The sequence below is a fragment of the Chiloscyllium plagiosum genome, unplaced genomic scaffold (assembly GCF_037043375.1).
Source record: "Chiloscyllium plagiosum isolate Xiang-an unplaced genomic scaffold, Cpla_swu_hap1 HiC_scaffold_37, whole genome shotgun sequence".
NCBI classification, from domain to species: Eukaryota; Metazoa; Chordata; class Chondrichthyes; order Orectolobiformes; family Hemiscylliidae; genus Chiloscyllium; species Chiloscyllium plagiosum.
Window position 1 is genome coordinate 5,661,132 of NW_028270175.1, and position 22,818 is coordinate 5,683,949.

At 42.8% G+C, this 22,818-nt stretch overlaps 1 protein-coding gene across 14 annotated transcripts in view; it reads left to right on the forward strand.

Annotated features, from left to right (window-relative positions):
- casz1 (castor zinc finger 1) overlaps positions 1-22,818 on the forward strand; it is a 402,949-nt gene that overhangs the window by 309,514 nt on the left and 70,617 nt on the right. For 9 of the 14 annotated variants that reach the window (XM_043676242.2, XM_043676250.2, XM_043676245.2 and 6 more), the window contains 3 exons: positions 1,419-1,490; positions 16,124-16,180; positions 22,071-22,161. In XM_043676242.2, coding sequence (XP_043532177.2) covers positions 1,419-1,490; positions 16,124-16,180; positions 22,071-22,161 — 220 coding nt within the window. The remainder of the gene's footprint in view (positions 1-1,418; positions 1,491-16,123; positions 16,181-22,070; positions 22,162-22,818) is intronic. The other 5 variants (XM_043676246.2, XM_043676248.2, XM_043676251.2 and 2 more) reach the window with 1 other exon arrangement.

Consider the following 22,818-nt stretch of genomic DNA (forward strand, 5'->3'; position numbering starts at 1 on the left):
ACTCAATGACTTGGCCTCCACAGATTTCCCCCATTCTGGCTGAAGAAATACCTCCTCATCTCAGTTCTAAAGGGTCGTTCCTTCACTCAGACTTGGCCTTGTGTCCTCGTCTCTCCTAGTAGTGGAAACATCTTCATCATGTCTGCACTGTCCAGGCCTCTCAGTATTCTGTCAGCAGATTGCAAACTGAAGAGCCAGGTGCCTGGGTAGGAATGAGCCACAAATCTTCTCAAAAATCGCTGAGTCAAGTTCCGTTCCAGTGCTTGGTCTTGACACTGCAGAGGTGATTGGCCCCTGAAGCAGGAAGCTGGGGGTTGGGTGGGGACTGATCCCTGGCCTCTCCCAGAACATTTCAGGCGTGGTACCACTCCTGACTCACCCCCCTCCTCAAGCACCTTGTCCAACTAGAGATAACAGTCAGTTCTGGACGACCCCTGGTTCTGATGGTGTGCACTCAGGTATGGTTGGGGGTTTCAGGATGTGAAGGTGTTCAGGGATCATTGGGGCACTGAATTATTGAGTGTATTGAAAAGAGAATTTTCAAAAACCCAAAAGAACTGCAGATCTGTGGAGAGTGAAACAGAGTTAACGTTTCAGGTCTGGTGACCCTTCCTCAGTTCTGAAGGGGTCACCAGACCCAAAATGTTAGCTCTGATTTCTTTCTACAGAGGCTGCCAGGCCTGCTGAGCTTTTCCAGCAATTTCTGTTTTTGTTTCACTTTTAAACATTGTCATTGAAAAAGCTACATCACCACATGAAGCAGAATTGAGACATGTCGACATCAGAATGCAGAAAATCAATATAAGAATCAGGTTTTAATTGATGTCCTGCGCCAACGTTGGGATTTTGTCCTGCAATTTCACATCTGTGTGATAAAATATCAGTTACACACCTGCAATGTCACACACCCATTTATTCTTCATGTTGACTCATTCATTCAGTTTCCTCCCTGAAACAATTCCAGATATTTTACACATTCACCATCTGTGTGTATGGGAATCATCCCAAGATATGTGAACTGCCGTTGGATAATATTGAGTCTTAATAAAAGGATGCATCCAAATATCCCAAGGGAGCCTTCAATTCATCATGAAGCTACCTTGTTTAGAATTCACCTTTGGCTCCCAGTCATTCAGTCTGTAATTGGTTCTAATTTTAGATGAAGAGAGACATTGAAGGGTTAAAATCTGTCATGAATTGTTCTCATAATCTTTCTGCTTTAAATCCATAATGGAGGTGAAGTTTCAATAGTTAGACACTTATGCATCCAGAAACTGTCACATGTGAGTCTCAGACAGAAAGACAGACCATGAAATGAGCATTGACTCTCAGAGTCATCCTGTCAGTTTATATTTTTTGTTGAAATATGAAACTTATTGAAATCAAACCTTCCTTTTCCTTTATTTTCAAAAACACAGGAACGGACTCTCATCAGAGAAGCCAGGTGCCATTACTGATGATGCGAATATTTACCAGAAGTACATTGCCAGGTATGCAAATTTTATATTAAATAAAAATATGTTTTCTTTTGAAGCAAACACAGCCGGGCTTTTATTGTTGACTGTTGGCTGCATTTCAAAGTCATTTGGTAATTTGCAAAACATACCATTTGGCATATTTTGAGTGGAGGCTTTCACAGAATGGCAGACTGGTTCTTAAATAATATTCAAGACATTGTCCCTTTAACTGCTGTGTGCAACTGAACATGGTGCCTTGGGAGAACACTGCCGACAGTGGAGGCTGGTCCATAGCACAGACTAGTCCTCACACCTCCTCATCTCGAGTAAGGACTGTGCGTCAGAGATACAGGTACCACACGTAAACCCAGAGCCACACGGAGCATCGAGCTCCCGCTGACTCTGAGGAGAAACCTTTTTCACCCACAGGCTGTTGGGAATCTGGGATGGGAGCTGAAATGGGACACCTCCCATCCTTTAAAAAGTACTTGGACAAACACTCATACTATTGTAACATTCAAGGCGATGGGCCCAGTGCAGGAAAGCAGGACGAGAGCAGGTCCGGTATATTTTTGCCAGTATAGACTTGATGTGCTGAAGGACCTCTTCTGTGTTGTTAGTTCTATGACTTAACTGAGGAGAAGATAAATAATTCAAACAATCAATTACATACCAAATATTTGAACTAGAAGGCACTTGTAATCAATGGTGTTTGTATGCCCACTGCTCCCCAAACTAACCATCTCTGAGCACCAAGAGGAGCTGAGCTCAAGTGATTTTTGGGTGAAATCTGCAGAGATCTAAATTTGAACCAGTGCAGTATTGTTGGGAGATGTCTACCTGTGCTTCAAATGTAGGGACTTATTTTAATTCTTGCAAAATAGGATGCAACAAGCAACATCAATTATCCATTGAGCACCTCCCCTGATTTTGTTTTGTTTCTCTATTGCCCCAAGTTAACAGCGTTCCTCTGAAGTGTCACATGACATGTCCCATTTCCCCTTCTGTGAAGTCTGAGGATCACAGCTCTCTAGAAACTTCTTCCTCAAAGACAGTGGGAGCAGAGTTTTTGAGTTTTGTTAAGGTAGAGGCGATAGAGGTTTGAAGTACAAGGGAATGAAATATCAGGAGGAGGCGGCAACATAGAGTAATCAGATCTGCTTTGATGGTTGGACATGGCTGAGCGGGTGCCAAGTGGCTAATCCTGCTCCTTACTCAAATGTATCAGATGTGTTTCCTCCTTATGTCTGCTGGCTCCAAAGCCCAAGAGAGCATGTGGCTTGAGAATGAACCCCATCTCCATTTTACAGCAATTGATTATTTCATATTCTGCTGAAAGTGAACACATCCATCCATTACAGCCTCCTTGGCTCCAGATGAACCTTTCATGGTATCCCAGGATCTTGCAGGTATTTGTTGGATTTTGTCCCTGTCAGTGAGGACCAACTATTCTTTATTTCAGTTTAGAATCAGGGGAACAACAACGCCTGAAATTGTTTCCTTTCCTTCCTGCTCTGATCCAGTCATCATTGCTCCACTGATTCGGAATCAAAACCCTCAGGTGGCTGCATTGGCCATCCTGGGACTTGTATGGATTGGATGAGTTTAATGATCTCATTCCACCCCAGAATCTCTCCATGTCTAAAGTTTATTTGAATTCAAACTGTTGAGGGTGACAGAGGTGGCTGATATAAATACTAGTGTGATGAGAGACTGAGCAGGTCAAGCCTTTATCCTGTAGAAGGATGAGAGGTGATCTTTTTGAAGGTTATAAGATCCTGAGAGGATTTGACAGAATGCACGCTGAAAGGATGTTTCCCCCTCATTGGGGAATCTGGAGTTAGAGTCACAGAGTCGATCAATGTGGAAACAGATCCTTCGGTCCAACCAGTCCATGCCGACCAGATATCCCAAATTAATCTTGGCCCATTTTCCAGCATTTGACCCATATCCCTCCAAACATTTCCTTTCATGATTGTATCCAAATGTACTTTAAACATTTTTTGTGTACCTGCATCCATCACTTCCTCTGGCAGTACATTCCACACACTAACCACTCTCTGTGTAAAAAAGGTTGCCCCTCATGTTCTTTTTAAAATCTCTCTCCTCTCACCTTCAACATATGCCCCCTACCTTATCTATGCCCTTTATGATTTTATAAAACTTAATAAGGTCACTGCTCAACCTCCCAAGTTCCAGGTAAAAATGTCCCAGTCTTTCCAGTCTATTTTTATGTTTCAAACCCTCCATTCCTGGCAACATTCTGGTCAATCTTTTCTGAACCCTCTCCAGCTTAATAATATCCTTCCTGTAACAGGGAGACCAGAATTGCCCACAATACTCCAAAAGTGTCCTCACCAGCGTCCTGTACAACCTCAACATGACATCCCAACTGCTATTCTCAAAGGGCTCAGCAATGAAGGCAAGTCTGCTAAACACCTTCTTCACCACCCTGTCTACCTCTGACACAAATTTCAAAGAATTATGTACCTGAACCCCTAGGACACTCTGTTCTACAACATTACCCAGGGCCCTACCATTTACTGTATAAGCCTTGCGCTTGTTTGTTTTACCAAAATGCAATACCTCACATTTATCCACATTAAACTCCATCTGCCAACCCTCAGCCCTTGAACCAATTGATCAAGTTCTCTTTGCGATCTTGTCCACTATTCCACTGATTAAGGGATACAGTTTCAAAATAATGAGTCCTCCTAGTTATGACTGAAATGGGGGTAATACTGTTCTTTGAGAGGATTGTTAGTCTTTGGCAGTTTCTTCACCGGTGGTCAGTAAAGGCTGGGTCATTGAATATATTCAAGACTGAGTTAGGTTTCCAGTCAAGTGTTTTGGGAAGGACAGACAGGAAGGTGGAGTTAAGGCCACAATCAGATCAACTATGATCCTATAGGATGGTGCATCAGGCTTGACGGGCTGAATGGCCTTCTCTTATTCCTAATTCTTAAGTTCTTGCCTGAAGGGGGGGGGGGGGGGGGGGGGGGGGGGGCATGCGAACTTTAATCTGTACGTCTTCACCAGTTTAAAGCAATGAAAAGATCTGGTTTCACAATTGAAGGAATTGCATCAGGCACAGGATTGATGGTGTGATGGGAGCCACTGCTTATGCTGGCACATTGGTACTTTTAGGTCATTTTTATCAACATTACTGTTAGGAATGTGAACTGTCAGAACAGGATTTCAGTGCCGTTAGGATAAGATGCCATTGTTGATGTCAGAATGTCAATATTTAGTCCTGCTGTGGTACTTGAACAAAACCAGAATCCAGAGGATGGCAAAGATCTGAGATGGCAGCTCAGTGACACTGTCACTGATGGAGCCAACCACAGGCTCAGGCCTCAGGCAGGTATGGGTTCAAATCCCACCACAACAGTTGGTGAAATTTAAATTTAAATCATCATTTATGACGCTTGTTGCTAAAAGTCCATCTGGTTCACTAATGTCCTTCAGGGAAGGAAATCAACTGACTTTATCCAGTCTGGCTTACATGTGACTCCAGTCCTGCAACAATGTGGTTGACTCCTAACTACCCTTTAAAGTGGCTGAGCAAGTCACTCAGGGCAGTTGGGGATGGTCAACAAATGTTGGCCTTGCATGAAGAAATAGAGACTAGACTGTAGCTTACCCACTCTGTAACTGATGAACATGGGAAGCCTGAAGCACTATGAGAGCAGTAAAGCTAATCCCTAACTTTACTGAAATGGAACAGTTACAAAGCCCCATAAGAGTCCACACACCTATAAAGTGCAGGTGTTAAAAACAAAGTTAAAAATCACATATCACCAGGTTATAGTCCGGCAGGTTTATTTGGAAGCACTAGCTTTTGGAACCATGAAGGAGCAGCGCTCCGAAAGCTAGTGCTTCCAAATAGACCTGTTGGACTATAACCTGGTGTGTGATTTTTAACTTTGTCCACCCCAGTCCAACACCGGCTCCTACAAATTGTGTTTAAAACAAACAACCTTGGAAATGAGCTTTGAGATTCTTTATTTTCTTATGGAGGGAAAAAAAGAGGCTGTAAAGTGGTGTTAGGCTCCATTACAGCCAGTGTGGATATGATGGGCTGAATGGCCTCTTTCTGTATGTATATTTCCTATGGAGCAGACAATTTGGCTCCTTGAGTGTACTCTGCTGTTCAATAAGGGGTTGAGTTATGAGGAAAACTTATACAAATTTGGCCCTTTTTCTTTGGAATTTAGAAAGTTTATGGAGTGATCTATTTGAAATATTCAAGATATTAGCAGGAAAAGACAGGGTAGATAAAGATAAACTATTTTCATTGGTTGGGACCAGGAGCATAGTCTGAGAATTAGGGCCAGACTGTTCAGGAGAGATGTTAGGAAGCACTTCTACACACACAGAGGATGGGAGAGGCTTGGGAGCCTGTTCCACAAACAGTGGTGGATACTGGATAATCTTGCTAATTTTAAATCTGAGATAGATACATTTTTGTTAAGCTAAGGTATTAAGGGATATGGGCCAAAGGCAGACATATGGAGTTAGGCCACAGATTAGCCCGCACAGATCTCACTGGGTGGTCAAAGTCAGAAGTCACATGACACCAGGTTATAGTCCAACATGTTTGTTTGAAATCACAATCTTTCAGAGCATTGCTCCTTCACGAGGTGAAGTCAGTTCCGACAAAGGAGCAGCGCTCCAAAAGCTTGTGATTTCAAACAAACCAGTTGGACTATAACCTGGTGTTGTGTCACTTCTAACTTTGTCTGCCCCAGTCCAACACTGGCACCTCCATGTCATCGCTGAATGGCGGAACAGGCTCAAGGGGCTGAATGGCCTACTCCTGTTCTAGGACCAGACCAATCTTTGATCTGAAAACCACTCCCCTGACCTATCCTCATAGCCCTTCTTCCCTCTGGTGTCTGAGTGAAACAAAAGGGTGGCAATGATGTTTACTGACAACTCTTTCCTTTGCGACAGGGTAAGGACAGAAAAGGTTGTTCCTCTGGATGGCCAAGTGGCACATCACATTCCCTATCAGATCAGCCTGTTGTATTTATTTCAGGGTTAGGACCTTGTGGAAAAAGGAGTGCATTCTCAACGCAAGTTTAGCTCAATATTTGCAACAAATAGAAATAGTAGCCTGTGAAAAATCCAGGAACAGATTCCATTTAGGCTGGAGATTTAATTAAGGAATTTTAATGAGGCCACCCTTGCATCTGCCAAGTGCTCTGTTTTGATATTTGCTCTACATAATGCATAAAATTTGTCTAAACATTTCTTTGCTGATGGTTGAACCAGTACAAGATAAGCTGAGATACTGTTTCAATTTCCTTAGTTAGAGCACTCAGAACAGGCTGCTGTTGGGATCGGATGCTGTATGACAATTAGACATCAGTCCTTGAAAAATTGCCCCGATTTAGTGAGGCATTTAGATTTCAGGAAGGGGTAAACATCCTCTCCCCCACCCTATCTGGAAGCTCAGTATTTTGACAGTAAGCTCACCTCTGTGTTTACTGAAACAGTTCTACATCATCCCATGAACTGTGGAGAGCTTTTTATCCACAGATATCAAAATGTCAGTATTGTAGTCATTTGAGATCTGTAGCAATCACTGTGTCATTACATCATTAATATTTAATTGTCAGCAAATATAATCAGACAATTAGACTGATGTGGTGGAGATGAAATTGTCCAGAGACCAATGCCATCGTAAAATGAGGACTGTGCTTCATGTGTTTTTTTTTCTTTAAAACCATTTAATGTGCCCAAAACGCAGAAGCTTTGGTATTCAATTAGCTAAATGAACTCTGCAGTGTAATCACTAAAAAGCAACCCGGGATAATCTCCGTTTTTAAAAAAAAATCTCTTAGTTAGCTTTTTCCTGTGGATTTTACTGCTTTGGCAGATGGTGCACTTGGCAGCGACAATTCAAATGTTTATTTGTATGTTTTTCATTATAATTGAGGGGGTTTCGACAGTCATCATTGTCAATATGTAATGAGTCTAAGAGTGCACTGAGAGTGCATTTCCACTCTTGGCTATCGTATAACATTCTGGCACAAAGCATGAAGAGAAGCTTCAATTTGATGGCAAAAATATCTAGTGTGAGGGATAAACAAGCATATGCTTTGCTAAAGTCCATTTAAAATATTCATTACATCAAGGTTAGAGGGCCCAGCACTAGTAATGAATACCACAATAACTCTGAGTGGGTTTTATTGTAACTTTAAACGTTCCAGTTTAAATTTAACTTCTTTAGGCTACTAGTTGGCTACGACAACGTCTGCTGGAAGACTCCCTCAATGTTTAGGAAAAGGGGAAGGCTTTGAATATTGATAGGCAGTGTATATTTAAGGATGTAGTATCAAGGATGCCTTGGTATCGCATGCTTGGAGCACTCTCGACCCAGGATGACAGAGATTCAGTGAGAGAGACACCAAAATTCAAGAGCCTTGAGGGGGTTGAGTTCTAGATTTTAAATACTTCGGAGATGGGACAGAACCAAAGGGCCCCTTGGCAATAGAGTGGGGAACATGTGCTGGTGCAAGGTGATGTCGACATCGCAATCCAGAAAGATGCCTCTAGGTTTCCTCATGCATTGGAATTTTCAAAGTGGTGAGGGCAGGCTGTCAGGATCCTACTCCACTCCAATTTGCAGTCTTTAAGGAAAATACAGATTAAGAGCAGATGTAGGCCATTCAGCCCCTCTAGCCTGCTTTGCCATTCAGTAAGATCCTGGCTAATCTGAATCGGGCCTCAGTTGGACATTCCTACCCGACTCATCACCCTTGTCTCCCATGTTTGTCAAAAATCCATCTACCTCTGCCTGAAAAATATTAAATGACTTGCTTCTTCTGGGTAAAACTGTTTCATCTTCCAAGAATCTATAGACTTGGGAACAGTTCCTACAGTTTGGAGGTTAGCTAATGTGACAATTTGGAGGATAGCTAATGTAACTCCTCTACTTGGAGAGAGAGGTCGAGATAAAACTGGGAATTATCGACCAGTTAGCCTGAGGAAATCTCTGGAGTACATTATAAAATAATTAATTGCAGAACACTTGAAAAGTGGTGGTGAGAATCAGACAGAGTCAGGATGGATTTATGAAAGGGACAAATATACCGAAATGTTTTGAGGATGTAATTTGAAGAGTTGATAAAGTGGAGCCAATGGTTATGGTTTATTTGGACTTTCAAAAGGTTTGCACCAAGTCCCACATAAAAGATTAACATCTAAAATGAAAGCTTTTGGGATTGGGGACAGTGCACTGACATGGATAGACAACTGGTAGCAAACAGGAAACAAAGTGTAGGGAATACACAGGTCTTTTTCTGAATAGCAGGCACTGAGTAGTAGGGTGCTAGGACAACAGCTATTCACAATAATATATTAATTTAGATGAGGGAATTAAATGTAATATCTCCAAGTTTATAGATGACACAAAGCTGGCTGGGAGGGTGAGTTGTGGGGAAGATGCAGAGATGCTTTAGTGTATTTTAGACAAGAGCTGAAAATGTGTTGCTGGAAAAGCGCAGCAGGTCAGGCAGCATCCAAGGAACAGGAGAATCGACGTTTCGGGCATAAGCCCTTATGCCCGAAACGTCGATTCTCCTGTTCCTTGGATGCTGCCTGACCTGCTGCACTTTTCCAGCAACACATTTTCAGCTCTGATCTCCAGCATCTGCAGCCCTCACTTTCTCCTCGTGTATTTTAGAGAAGGTGAGTAAGTGGGCAAATGCATGGCAGATGCAGTACAATGTGGATAAATGTGAGGTTATCCACTTTGGTAGCCAAAACAGGAAGGCAGATTATTATTTGAATGGCTGTAAATTGAGGGAGGGGAATGTGCAATAAGACTTGGATGTCCTCATGCACCAATCACTGAAAGTAAGCTTGCACCTGCAGCAGGCAGTGAAGATGGCAAATGATATGTTGGCCTTCATAGTGAGAGGATTCAAATACAGGAGCAGGAATGTCTTACTGCAATTATACAGGGTCTTGGTGAGACCACAGCTAGAGTATTATGTGTAGGTTTGCTCTCCTTATCTGAGGAAGGATGTTCTGGTGATGGAGGGAGTGCAGCAAGGGTTTACCAGACTGAGATGGCAGCACTGACATATGAATTGAGACTGAGTCAGTTAGGATTATAATCACTAGAATTCAAAAGAATGAGGGGAGGGAAATCTCATAGAAACCTATAAACTTCTAACAGGACTAGACTAGACAGGGTAAACACAGGAAGTGTGTTCCCAATAACTGAGGAGTCCTGAACCAGGGGTCGCAGTCTAAGGATACCGGGTAGACCATTTTGGACTGAGATGAGAAATGTCTTCACCCAGAGAGTAGAGACCTTGCAGAATTCTCTGCCTCATAAAGCAGTTGAGGCCAAAACGCTGGATGTTTTCAGGAAGGAGTTAGATGTAGTTCTTAGAGCTAAAGGGCAGAAAGGGAAAGGGGAGAAAGCGGGAACAGGTATTGAGTTGGATGATCATATTGAATGGTGAAGCAGAATCAAAGGGTTGAATGGCCGAATGGCTCCTATTTTGTATTTTTCTCTGTAAGATCATTCCAAATTTCATAACCTGTTGAGAGAAAAACATTCTTAGCTCCAATTTAAGTGGGAGGTCACTTACTTTGCAAGTTTATTTTTATTTTTAAGTTCTTTGAGGAGCTGGTTAATAAGCTGGGGAGGACGAGAAGGTAATTTTCAATTTGGAGATCAGTGAACCCAAACAGCCAGTGCATGATGGTACACAGCTGTCTGCTTCAATGCAGGCAGAAGTTAAAAACTTATTCTTTTCAGTCAGGTAAAAAATTTCAAAAACAGCTAGGAGTTTGTATGTTAGAATGAGCACATTAGCTTCCGATTGGCCATTTCAGCTACTGCTGTGCGTTTTGAGATGCTGGCATTCTGAAGAAGCTTCAGCAAGGCAGCAGCAGCCTCTATCATAGCAGTTTACCAGTTGCCAGCTCCTACAGCCTGGTACTGATTGGTGCCACTGCATAGTGTTGATCTCTCCCCGTGTCTGTGTGGGTTTCCTCCGGGTGCTCCGGTTTCCTCCCACAACCCAAAAAAATGTGCAGCTTAGGTGAATTGGCCATGCTAAATTGGCCGTAGTGTTAGGTGAAGGGGTAAATGTAGGGGAATGAGTCTGGGTGGATTGCGCTTCGGCGGGCCGGTGTGGACTTGTTGGGCCGAAGGGCCTGTTTCCACGCTGTAAGTAATCTAATCTAATCTAATCTCATGACTGGTCCAGTTCAGACACTTGCACTTAATGATGACATACGTGCCCAAACCCAAACTGAGAAATTAACTTCAAACAGTCACTTGGCAGTACAGAACCTGAACACTGTCATTGAAGCTTTTCATCTTGTACTCATTGGGATGGATGCAGGGATGGCAAATATCAAAGAGAGGAGAAGTTTATAACACAAGGGGATGGGTGCTGATTGCTTGGCAAGTTGACTCTGATTGGTTGAGATGTTGCCATGGCGATTGCACCCGGCTACCTTTTCTTGCACTGTTTAAGTTGTTGCTCCATTTGAAGTTTGGCATTCTTGCAATGGTCCTGATGGGTGCAAGATGAAAATCATATTTTGACAGCAATAGGCAATAGGCAAAGGAGCTTCTGCTCTTCCCTCTGCTGCCCTGGTCTTACTTGAAGCTGTTTGGCCAGGCGAGCTCAAACCAGGAGTTCCTCTCACTGCATGGAAACTTCAACGAAGCATTAGTGTGTGAGAGGGATTTACTGAGCACTTTGAGCCAGTGCCAGGCTGACTGCCTGCATTATGGGGCACAGGGTGAGGCAGATGATTGTGATCTCACTCAAAAAGTTGGGTTTTGAAGGAAAGTTTTCCCCAACAGTGTCATGTGATTTCCCAATGAGACGGATGTCTTTACATCTCCCACATTTGGCTAGAGCCAACACCCCGCTTTTCCAGATCACTAGACAATAGCAGCATCACAGCGACACTGTGTTGAAGCTCCTTGAGCTGATTCTAGTCGCCTTCCAGCTGAGGAGCAGAATGCTTTCAGCTACTGAATAAAATTCCATTTTCCAATTCAGAATTGTTCTCCTCACCTTTCTCCACATCATCTGGAATGCATTCAGCTCAATTCAAATTCCTTTAACATAAAATAGAAGCAGGAGGAGACCATTCAGTCCTTCAACGAGATCATAGCTGGTCCTACTCCAGCATGTCATGCCCATACTCCTTGATGTTTTTAATGGGAATAGGGTGGGACATTCAATGAGCCGCTTTGTGCCTTCCTTTTGCCACATTTGAAACAGCACTTTTGTTTTCTATTGATGACAACCTACCTTTTAGTACTTGAGTGATGATACAGGGATGTGGCTCCAATCATGTTCCACCACTCCTTGCAAACAAGGAGATGTGTCAAGCACAAATTATACTTGAGTGTTGTCCAAAAGTTAAATAAACACCCTTGCAGTGAGTGGGGCTTGACAGAGCAACATCAGCAGATTTACTGATGGCTCACTTCAGTCTGGGTGCATAGGGAGCACTATCAAGAGCAGCTGGCATTGAATTTATGAAAACTGTCAGCTAAATTGTTAAAAATATATATATTCCCCTTCTTTAACAAATAGTTTCCCAGATACACCCATAAACATTAATTTCCTGTTTTTACTTATCCCTTCAAACTACAAGTTCCAGATATGACAGTTTTATGGATGATGCAATAATTTTTCCTTGTTTAAGACTTTATTGAGAAAAACAGACTGGTGACAGGAGGAGATGGGAGGTGCAGGAAGCAAGTTGTTTTTTTAATAAAAAATGGCAAATGCATCTCATTATTAGAGGGATTACCAGTTATGCAAACTAAATATTGTCATAAAATGTGAAAACACAATAACAACATTCAGTAAACGGATTTTGGATTTAAATATGAAAATAAAGAGTTCTAAGGCAAAATATAATCCAACCTGTATAGCTGCTTGAAGCTGAAAGGTGTATTTGAGAGATGTTTGAAACAAAGAGTTGATAATTCCGACTTGCCCACTGCCAACCCTCCAGTGAATTTGTACATCTTGTTACAACTTACTGTTTTATCTTCCCCTCAGTTACAAAGGAGTATGTTGAATCCAGTGCTGTAGTTGCGCTTACACGTAAATGAACCAAATCATTGAGCTGATTTTTGCATATTTTGTTTGCCACATTATTACAAGGAGCCAGTGTGAATGGAGAAAGGGGTGGAAGCCAATTATCCGGGAAACGAAAGCAGCATGTTGGGAGTTGGCCAAGGGAGTTACTGAGGTGGGGGGGGAGGTGCTCCGGAGGCACGGAGAATTCAGTCTGCTCTTCTGATAGCCCATGCTTCAATCATAAGTCCCTTCTTAATTGTGTACATTTGCAGACCACACACACAGAGTTTCGCAGAATGCACAGTGAGCACTCAACTGAGCTCCCAGTGGCCCATCTAAATTCTACAGCAACATTTCCCATTTATTCTCCACCTTTACCTTTAATTCTCTGCCCAAAGGCAGCTCCAACCCACAGTACAAGTTTCATTTATCACACTACACTCAGAAGTCCCAATAAGGCCAGGTTTCTCCTCCCATTTCTTGTCAATGCCAGTAGCCAGTTCAATCCTATCCCTCCAATCTATCGAACCTCTGATCCCAGTAAAGCTCAAGTCCTCCCTCTGCTTCTCACTGTCATCATTCTATTTTCTTAGCAAAGTGTCTCCTGGGAAAGTTCCTGTTTGAATATGACAATGTTTTGATTATATTTAATCAGAAATTCATTCCCATTTAGAGAGAGTTAAATTGCTGTTATTTTGTCACATTCCTTTCTCACTGAGGGAAGTACAGTCAGCCACAGTGGGAATGATAGACTACAGTCACACTTCAACACTGTAGAACCTGCTGTCACCCATCCTCTCCCCACAGAACCCGAATTTACATAGGAACAGAAATAGGCCATTCAGCCCCTCGATACCCTTCTGCCATTCAATGAGTTTGCGGTTTAACTGTGATTGAACTCCATCTGTCTGCCTTTGGCCCATATCCCTTAATACTCTTGCTTAACAAAAACATTACCTCTCTCAGATGTAAAATTAACAACTGATCCAGCACCTATTACCCATGTGTGGAAGAGAGTTGCAAACACCTACCTTCTTTGTGTGTAGAAGTGCTTCATCACATTTCTCCTGGACAGTCTGACTCTGATTCTCGGACTCTGCCCCTAGTTCTAGAATCCCCAGTCAGTGGGAATAGATTATCTTTATCTGCCCTGTCTTTTTCTGTTAGTGTCTTGAAGACTTTGATCAGATCCATCGTTAACCTCTAAATTCCAGAAAAACTAGGCCTAATTTGTGTACTGTCTCCTCACAAATAATTCCAAATAGAAGTGATGATTTTGTAAGCTAAGCTCACCACTGTTTTGGACAATTGTGTGTGCTGTGTTTGTTTCAATGATACATTAGCACTGTGGTATGTAGCGGTGCACTCAGGAAAACCAGGTTGCTGTGGCTACCTTCACATTTATCTGCATGTTATAGCCCAGAGTTAGGGACAGCATTGGTAGAGGCTCCAATTTTCTTTCCATTACATGGCTGTTCAGGAATCTCATTGGCTCTTACTGCCTGCCATCGGCATACTTTGGGAATGAAGGATTAACAAGTTCATACTTAACTTGTTGGCTGTATTAAGTACGCACTTCCCTTGGGTGTCAAGTCCCAGAATGGGATTCCAACTTGGAGCTTAGAGACAGAGGCATTGCCCACTGCACCTACAAGACTTTTATACCCAATGCAACTCGAAAGTAAACCCGGATCATAGGCATTGTCTGATTGCAATTGTAGCCTTCCAGTCCGAAACACAACATGTTGGGATGTTAACAAGTCTCATCCTGGTGCTGTACCTGTGTCATGTCTTGGAGATAATTCTGTCTGATGATTGAATTAGTTGGACTTTTTTGTAGCGTGAGTCCTAGCTACATAGCATTCTGGGTGGCAATTACCGTGATGCTCTGGTTGTTCATTAGGTGTGTGTCACGGACTGAATTCCTCAGAATAGTGATACCTGATTGAGAATATTAGCAAGGCGATTGTGTGTGTGTGGGGGGGGGGGGGGGAGCTGAATCAACTTCTTCTCTAATTTGCTGTCTTTTTAATGGACCCACACTTTCCTCCTAGCTAATCTGAGCAGCAGAATCAGACAGGTTGAAGTACAATTACAGTGAAGGTTTGATATGCAGTGTGCAAAATTACGGATAACTATTTTCCATCTGCCACTTATGAATTATGAATTATAAGGACAGTTTTGTGCTACAGATTCATGTCCACGCGAGGTTGGTTTGGGAAGTAGATAAACTGATTCCACTTTAGAACCATTACTGACATAAAACGGGAAGGTTGTCTGCTCAGCCTGAATTTATACCCAGGTCACTGAGTGGAACTACAATATTCTAACAACTGTGTCTTTGTCTCCTCTGTATACAAACCTTCCTTATCTTTATTATTATTTCTCAGTAATTATTTAAACAGAAACTTCCCAGCCCCACACACACTCACGGTACACACACTGTCACTTACACTGACACACATTCCCACACACACACACAAGTTGATATACACACCCACACTGACACATGCACTCTCTCATATATGTATACACACACATACACTCTTCACACACTCACACAATTTCACACACATACACAGTCACATGCACTCTAATATACACTTTCACACATATTTTCACACTTGCACTGTCACACACACACACATACATGTGCACATGCATTCACACACACACTCTCACACTCATTCTGTCCCACACACGATCAGATTCCTACATCTTCACTCTCTGCAGTGACGCGACCATTCTCCCTCCATTCTCAATCCTTGGCCTTTTTTAGCAAGACAGTGTCCAAAAATTAATTTGATCCTGAAATAGATCCCAGCAGATGGAGCTATGAACGAATGCTGAATATTAACGCATTAGTAAAGTCATTTCCATTTCTTGGAGGGCAGGAACCTACACTTCATTGGCCCACCACCCAGGCACCACCACCTCCACCCCCTCCCAGCCCAGAATTCTTCCAAGCATGAACACACTCTCAGGGGCTACTCCAAGTTTTCATAAAATGCCAGAGACCTCCCCTTGCAAATATTGAGACCGTACTCTTATTACTGAAAATAGTTTATTTCACTGCACAGAATGTGCAATAGTGGGCTGGGCAGACTGTAAGATGCAGAATAATGCAGGCTGAGATTTGACAGTCATGGGGAACCACCCCCCAGATCCCCCAGCGGAAACTTACAGTGCATGTGGTACCATTCTCATAACCTTGCCTGATTGTATGAATCATCTCAACCATGACATCTGTGGGGGGTTTTCTGTTCTTTCTTCAGCCTCTCTCAGCCTCTTGTCAACTTCATAGGAGTACCTGGTGTCTTGTTCCATCTTTAGAGAGCTGGGTTCTGTCCCTTGGATCTCCTTTCACTGATGAATCAAACTGTTCTGTTCCCTTCTCGTCACCTTGCCTCTGTCACCTTGTCGGGAACATTTACTGTTACAGCGAAATAAACAGATGACCAATATTCTCTCCCCCAAACCAGCCTCACCCCCCCACCCTCCCATCCCCAGCTCGTATTTTCATTATGAAATTGTTCTCTGCTGGGCACTTAATGTTTTAAAGTTCTTTATATTTCATTGCAGTAATCTACCTGCTGACGGCTTCTACCCCAAATCACCCCATCTGCTCAGAGAATGCTGGTTGGTTGATTTTTTATTTTCTGAAAATGACCTGAAGTTGTGAAGGTGATAGGGGCTGTTCCTGCTGTGATCAATCACTTTACCTGTAGCTCCCAAGGACTTAGATTCCTGCCTGTCATTGAAGGGGTGAAATCATCCTGGAGAGATGAACAAGTTGATTTGCTTGAAACTGCATCCTTGTGAATTTACAATGATGTTTCTGGAGAGAGGTCTCAATCACCAACACCCGTCCTGTATCTCTAATTATTTACCAATAGAGTAATCCCTTTAGTTAGCATGGCCACTCTCTAAGACGGAGCTCTGTCTAACTGCAGCTTTAACCAGCCTATCCCTCCCTCCCTCCCGCCCTCACTCTCCCTCCCTCAAGTGAAGGCCTGTCTGCCTTGCAGAGTTGCCCTGGTGTTTCCCCACATTAAAGATTAAACGCTGGGGTATGAAAATGTTTGCTCATGAGATACAAAATTATTGGAGATGGAATGGAAAGACCAGTTTGACTGTATGAGATTGTCCACAGTGCACTGGGGGATTTGTAAGTGAACACATGTTGCCTGAAGTACAGGACTGTGAAGGTGGAGTATGTAGGGAGAGTGGTTCCTATGGAAACCTCCAACAGTACATCGTACTAGGCCCAGGACCCAAGCAAAGTACATAAGAATGTAAGACCCAGGAGCCGGACGAGGCCATTCAGCCCCTTGCTCCACCTTTTGACACAATTATGGCTGATCTCATCTTGGCCTCAACTCCACTCTCTAGCCCAGATTCAAAACCCACCAACCTGTTACTAATTAAAAATCTGATCATCTTCACCTTAAATTTACTCAATGTTCCAGCATCCGTCACACTCAGGGGGAGTGAATTCCACAGATTCACAACCCTTTGAGAGAAATAATTTCTCCTCATCTCTGTTTTAAACTGCTACCCCGTTGTATTGAACCATGATCTCTCATTCTGGATACATCCTCTCTATGTCTACTTTGTCACTGCCTTTTGCATCGTATATATCCCTCAGTTAGATCTCCTCTCATTATTCTAAACTCAAGAAAGTATTGACCTAAACTGCTCAATCTTTCCTCATAAACCAAAGCCCTCATCTCTGGAATTAATCTAGAGAACCTCCTCTGAACTGCCTCTAAATGCAGCAACATCCCTCCTCAGATAAGTGATTTCAAGATTGTACGCAATACTCCAGGTGCTGTCTCACTAATGCTACCCATGTCCTGTTTTCCTCGGTTTCTCATCAAGTTTCACAGATTGCACTGTGTGAATATGGGGATCAGATTACCAAATAGCAGAACCACAGGGAATGGCAGGTTTTTCACGTTTAGCTTGTCCATGGTGTTCCAAAGCCTGAAAATGCCACCAATCCCCACTGAGACAGACCTGTTGAGATGGTCAGAATTCAGCACCATATCGATTGTCAGCTAACCTCTAACCTGGAAGGACATTTCATTTATTGAACCTGAAGTTTCAATCAGTCAGAAAGGAATACTGTACATTTGTGTTTAAAGACTCCAAGCCAGCTAATGAAGTAGAAAACTAAGACTAAAACTAAGTTTTTCTTTATGGAGAGAGTTTATTGACTTGCTCAGTCTCACAGCTCTTGTCTTACATCCTGGGTGACCCGGCTTCCCCGTATTTTTTTGTGCCTTTTTCACCTCTGAACCTTTTTCTTCACCGTCAAATCACCTATGTTACTTTAATTCTTTTATCCTCCACCATTAAATCACCCGTGTTTCTGGATCGAATACCAATTTACATGCAAAGCCCATTGGGGTCAATGCAATGACCACAGATGTGGGAGAAAGTTAGGGAGAGAGGGAGGGGACTAAATTAAAATGGAGTCAATTCAACCTTTTCAGAGATATTATATCACACACCTCTGGAGAAATTTGGACTTGAACTGAGGACTCTTGGCCCAGAGGTAGAGACACTGCTACTGCACCACAAGAACCCACTCTCCTATTTACAAGTAGGTATCTACCAGTTCAGAGATGTTATGACACACTCCTGGAGGAGATGGGGCTTTAACCCTGGGACCCCTGGCCCATGAGTAGGGACACTACCACTGTGCCATAAGCGCTCTTTTAATTATATGTACCCAAAGACAATTAATACCTACCACCTATTCTTATTAACCATAACGGTGACATTAACAAACCATAACAAGGTGACTGACAAGACATTAAAACGCAACTTAAAACAGACATTGCATATTCCATGAGGATGCCATAGTGACATCATTAGCTTAGCAACAGTATCTCCAGGCACCAGCAGGGCCCAGTCTTTGTCCGGGTTACTACTGCCTCTGACAATACAAAAGGAAAACACCACACCAGGCCCTGTTGCTATGCTGCCAGCTAAGCAGCAGAACTCCCCACAAACTAAAACTTATTAGGATTGTTATAACACCTGCAGACAACTATGAACAGAGAAAAATGATTTTTGCAGCTTGTATTTCTGAGTAATGTCTATTATCTAAGTGCCACCAGAATAAAACTCAAAACCTGCCTCTAAAATGTCAGCTACCGAGTCTGAAATTTACATCAGACCAAATCTGATTTGAATAATTAGCTTTTGCCTTTGTTTTTCTTATTGATACAAACAGGCATGAGGCACCTTCAATGCAATAAAATACTTTCAGTGGCTGAGATGGAGAATTGAGAGGGATCATTGCTCCCATTTGGTCATATTGACCTGGCCAATGGTCATTTCTCAGCTGTTTGCATTCCCATCCTCGGGAATTGTGGAATGGCCACAACACATTCACGTGACATTTGTTAGTGATGATTACTGCCTTTTTTAAAATATTTAAGATAATGTCGTGGCCAGGGGAGATAAAGTTTAAAAAATAAACGAAGTCTGATTTGGCCCAGAAAGACAAATGTAAATAGATAAAATCCCAAATTATTTGAAATGAATTTATAGCCTTATTGTGTTTGTGCCAAGCCAAACCTGCCCCACCCCAGCACTCCCCCAAGCATGAACACACTCTCAGGGACCACTCCAAGTTTTAATACAATCTCAGAAACCTCCCCTTACAAATATACAGAGTACTCTTCTTACTGAAAATAGTTTGTTTGACTGCGCATGAGCACTTTGGGTACATGATTGAGATGGGAAAGGTGGAACTCTGAAATTCTGAAATCATGAGGTTTGGACATTTACAGGATCACCTATAAAGGAGCTTATCAATGCAAAGAAGCTGCTAAAGGTCACTCACCCAGTGGCAGGCCGATTTGCTGAGTACTGATGGAGAATTCCAGTTTGCTTCCTGCTCTCAGAGGGGTGGCCAGAGGTAGGGAATGAGGGGAAATGGTTATTGGGGGAGCTGGTGGTGTATTGGTAATGTCACCAGGAATCTAGAACCCTAGGCTAATGATCTGGGACAAGGGTTCAAACTCCATGATGGGGGCTGGTGAAATTTCAATCTGAAAGCTAGCCCAATGGCCCCCATGTAAGCACTGTTGATTGTCATTAAAAACCCATCTGGCAGAACATAGAACAGTACAGGAACAAGCCCTTCGGCCCACCATGTCTGTGCAAACCATGATGCCATTCTAAACCAATCTCATCAGCCTGCATTCAGTCACATCCCTCTATTCCCTGCCTGTTCATGTGTCTATCTAAATGCCTCTTAAACATTACCTTCGTCTCTGCTTCCATCACCTTCCCTGGCAGCACACTAGAGGCACCTGCCATCCTCTGTGTAAAAGAACTTGCCTCACAGATCTCCTTTAAACTTTGCCCCTCACTCTAAACTCTGCCTCCGCCTCCACCCCCACCCCTGACCCCCATCCCCATAGTTGACATTTCCACCCTGGGAAAAAAACTCCAAATATCCACTCTATCCACACCTCTCATAATTTTATAAACTTCAATCAGGTCACCCCTCAGCCTTTGTCATTCTAATGAAAACAATCCAAGTTTGTCCAACCTCTCCTTGTAGCTGAATTCTCCAATCCAGGAAACATCCTGGTAAACCGCATTTACACCCTCTCCAAAGATTCCACATCCTTCCTCCAGTGTGGAGACCAGAACTGTACACAATGTTCCAAATATGGCCGTACGAAAGTTTCAGACAGCTGCAGCATGACTTGTCAAATTTTATAGTCAATGCCCTGACTGATGAAGTCAAATGGCATTGATGCAGAGTCCTCCTGCTACATTTATAATGTTATTGAGAGATCAGTAAAAGAAATCTCCTCTGCCACTACACCCCTCACCCTCACCCAATTGGAAATGTTAGGGGTGTTAAAGGGATGAGTGTCCTCATGGCTGACCAACTGTTTTGTAACATCCCCAAGAGTATGATGCTCGGTACATTTAATCCAGGCCAAGTATGTCATTACTCTCTTCTCCTAACGTAGAAGCAGAAGCAGGAGGAGACTATTCAGCCCCTGCAACCTGCTGCACTATTCAATATGACCACGGTTGATCTTCTACGTTAACTTCACTTTCTCGTGCTATCCCAGCATCCTTTGCGTCCCGCCATGTCCAAAAATATATTGGTCCCTATGTTGAATAGAATCAACGACTGAGCATTCACAGCCCGCGAGAGAATTTCCAAGGCCAGACCCCCCGCTAAGTGAAGAGCTTTCCTTGACCACACACCACAAAACTATGACCCACCCTGGTTGGAGACTCATCAGCCCTGGGAAACACAGAAAGTAATTTCGATAGAGTGAAGCTCAGCCGTTGCTGCTGGATTAAGTACTCTGTCAGAGTATTAGCACTGTCAGAAAACGCAGAGTAGGAATAAATGAGTCATTTTCTCATTCTCAGACTGTAACTAGTGGGGTACCACACGGTTCAGTACTTGGGCCCCAGTTGATCACAATATATATTGATGACTTGGGACCAAATGTAGTATTTCCATGTTTTCCAATGATACAAAGCTGAGTGGGACAATCTGCTGTGAGGAAGATGTAAAGAGGTTTCACATGGATTTGGGCAGGCTGAGTAAATGGGCAAGAATGTGGCAGATGGAATATCGTAGAGAAAAATGTGAAGTTATTCACTTTGGTGAAAGGAACAGATATGCAGAGCATTTCCTAAATGGTAAGAGGTTGGAAAGGTTAGGTGCCCTTATTAACAAAGATTAACATGCAGGTGCAGCAAGTTTTTAGGAAGGTTAATGGGATGAAAGACTTCATTACCAGAGGATTTGAGTACAAGAGTGAAGTCTTGCTTCAGTTGTGTTGGAGTTTGGTTAGACCTCATCTGGAATATTCCAGATTTGGTCTCCTTATCTCAGGAAAGATATTATTGCCACAGAGGGAGTGCAACCATACTTATTCCTGGGATGGTGGAGCTTCCAAAAAGGGAGATTGGGCCTATATTCGCTACAGTTTCAAAAAATGACAGGTGACCTCATTGAAACTTATAAAATACTTCAGAGGGTTGTGATTCTTCTATCAGAGAGGGTTGTGGAAACTCCATCTTTGAGTATGTTTCGGGTTCAGATTGATAAATTTCTGATCATTACTGGCATACAGGATAATGATGATGACGTGGGTATAAGACATTGAAATGTTTGTTCAACCTTAATCATGTTGAATAGCAGGACATTTTTGATGGGCTGAATGGCCTGATCCTGCTTCAAACCGTGGGACCCACGCTTATGTTTTACACACTTTGTTACAGCCGTGCGCACTATCACCCCCCAGTACCACAGCGGCTGGTTACATAGGTCACAGTGCAAGATCTGGGAATACCTGTATACAGAGATATCTGACATTCATCCGTTAATAGCTAGGATGTCCACTGATTCCAAATACCAGAGAATACTGATTTAGTTGACAGTCAGACATCAGAATAAAAATGGTATGGCTAAAGACAAAGACCCAGGAGTTTCACTGAATCAGTCTTGTTCTTATTCCCTCATTTGCAGGTTCTCTGGCAGTCAGCAATGTGGACACATTCACTGTGCCTATCAGTACAGAGAGCACTACCACTGTCTCGATCCTGAGTGCAATTACCAGGTACTGTAACCAACTCCAGGACACAAGTTTAACAACACCAGCTCACCTCTGTTTGTTTATTTATGCTAAAATATGTTTAAAAATAACATTCTTCATACAGTTGTCCTCAACTTTGGTATCCTATACATTAAAAAAAAGTGACAAGTGCAGAATAAATGAATTTCAGTGAACGCGGAGTTTACAAACGCAGGGAAAATCTCAGCGGGTCTGGCACCATCTGTGGAGACTGAAACAGAGTTAACATTTCGATTCCGATATGACTCTTGGTCAGAACGGTTTTGTGTTTTCTTGTGTTGGTGTACTCCCAGTAGCACCTCCCTCTTACACTCTGAATGAAATAAGGAACTCCAGATATTGGTGATCAAACGACAAATAGAGGAATAGCTGGAGAAATTCAGCAGCACCTATGGACAGAAAAACAGAGTTAGCATTTCAGGTCAAGGGAGAAGGTAGAATTATAATAGATTTTAACAAACCAAAGAGACAAATAGAAATCCTGTTGGGGAGGAGAGCTGAGCCTCTTCAGGAGAGTCCTCCTTAGAAGGTTCAAGAACCACTTTTCAAGGGGAATTAGGGATGAGCAATAAACATAAGCCCAGCCAGTGACACCCACGTCCCACAAATGAATATAAATGAAAAGCAGAGGCAGTGAATTGG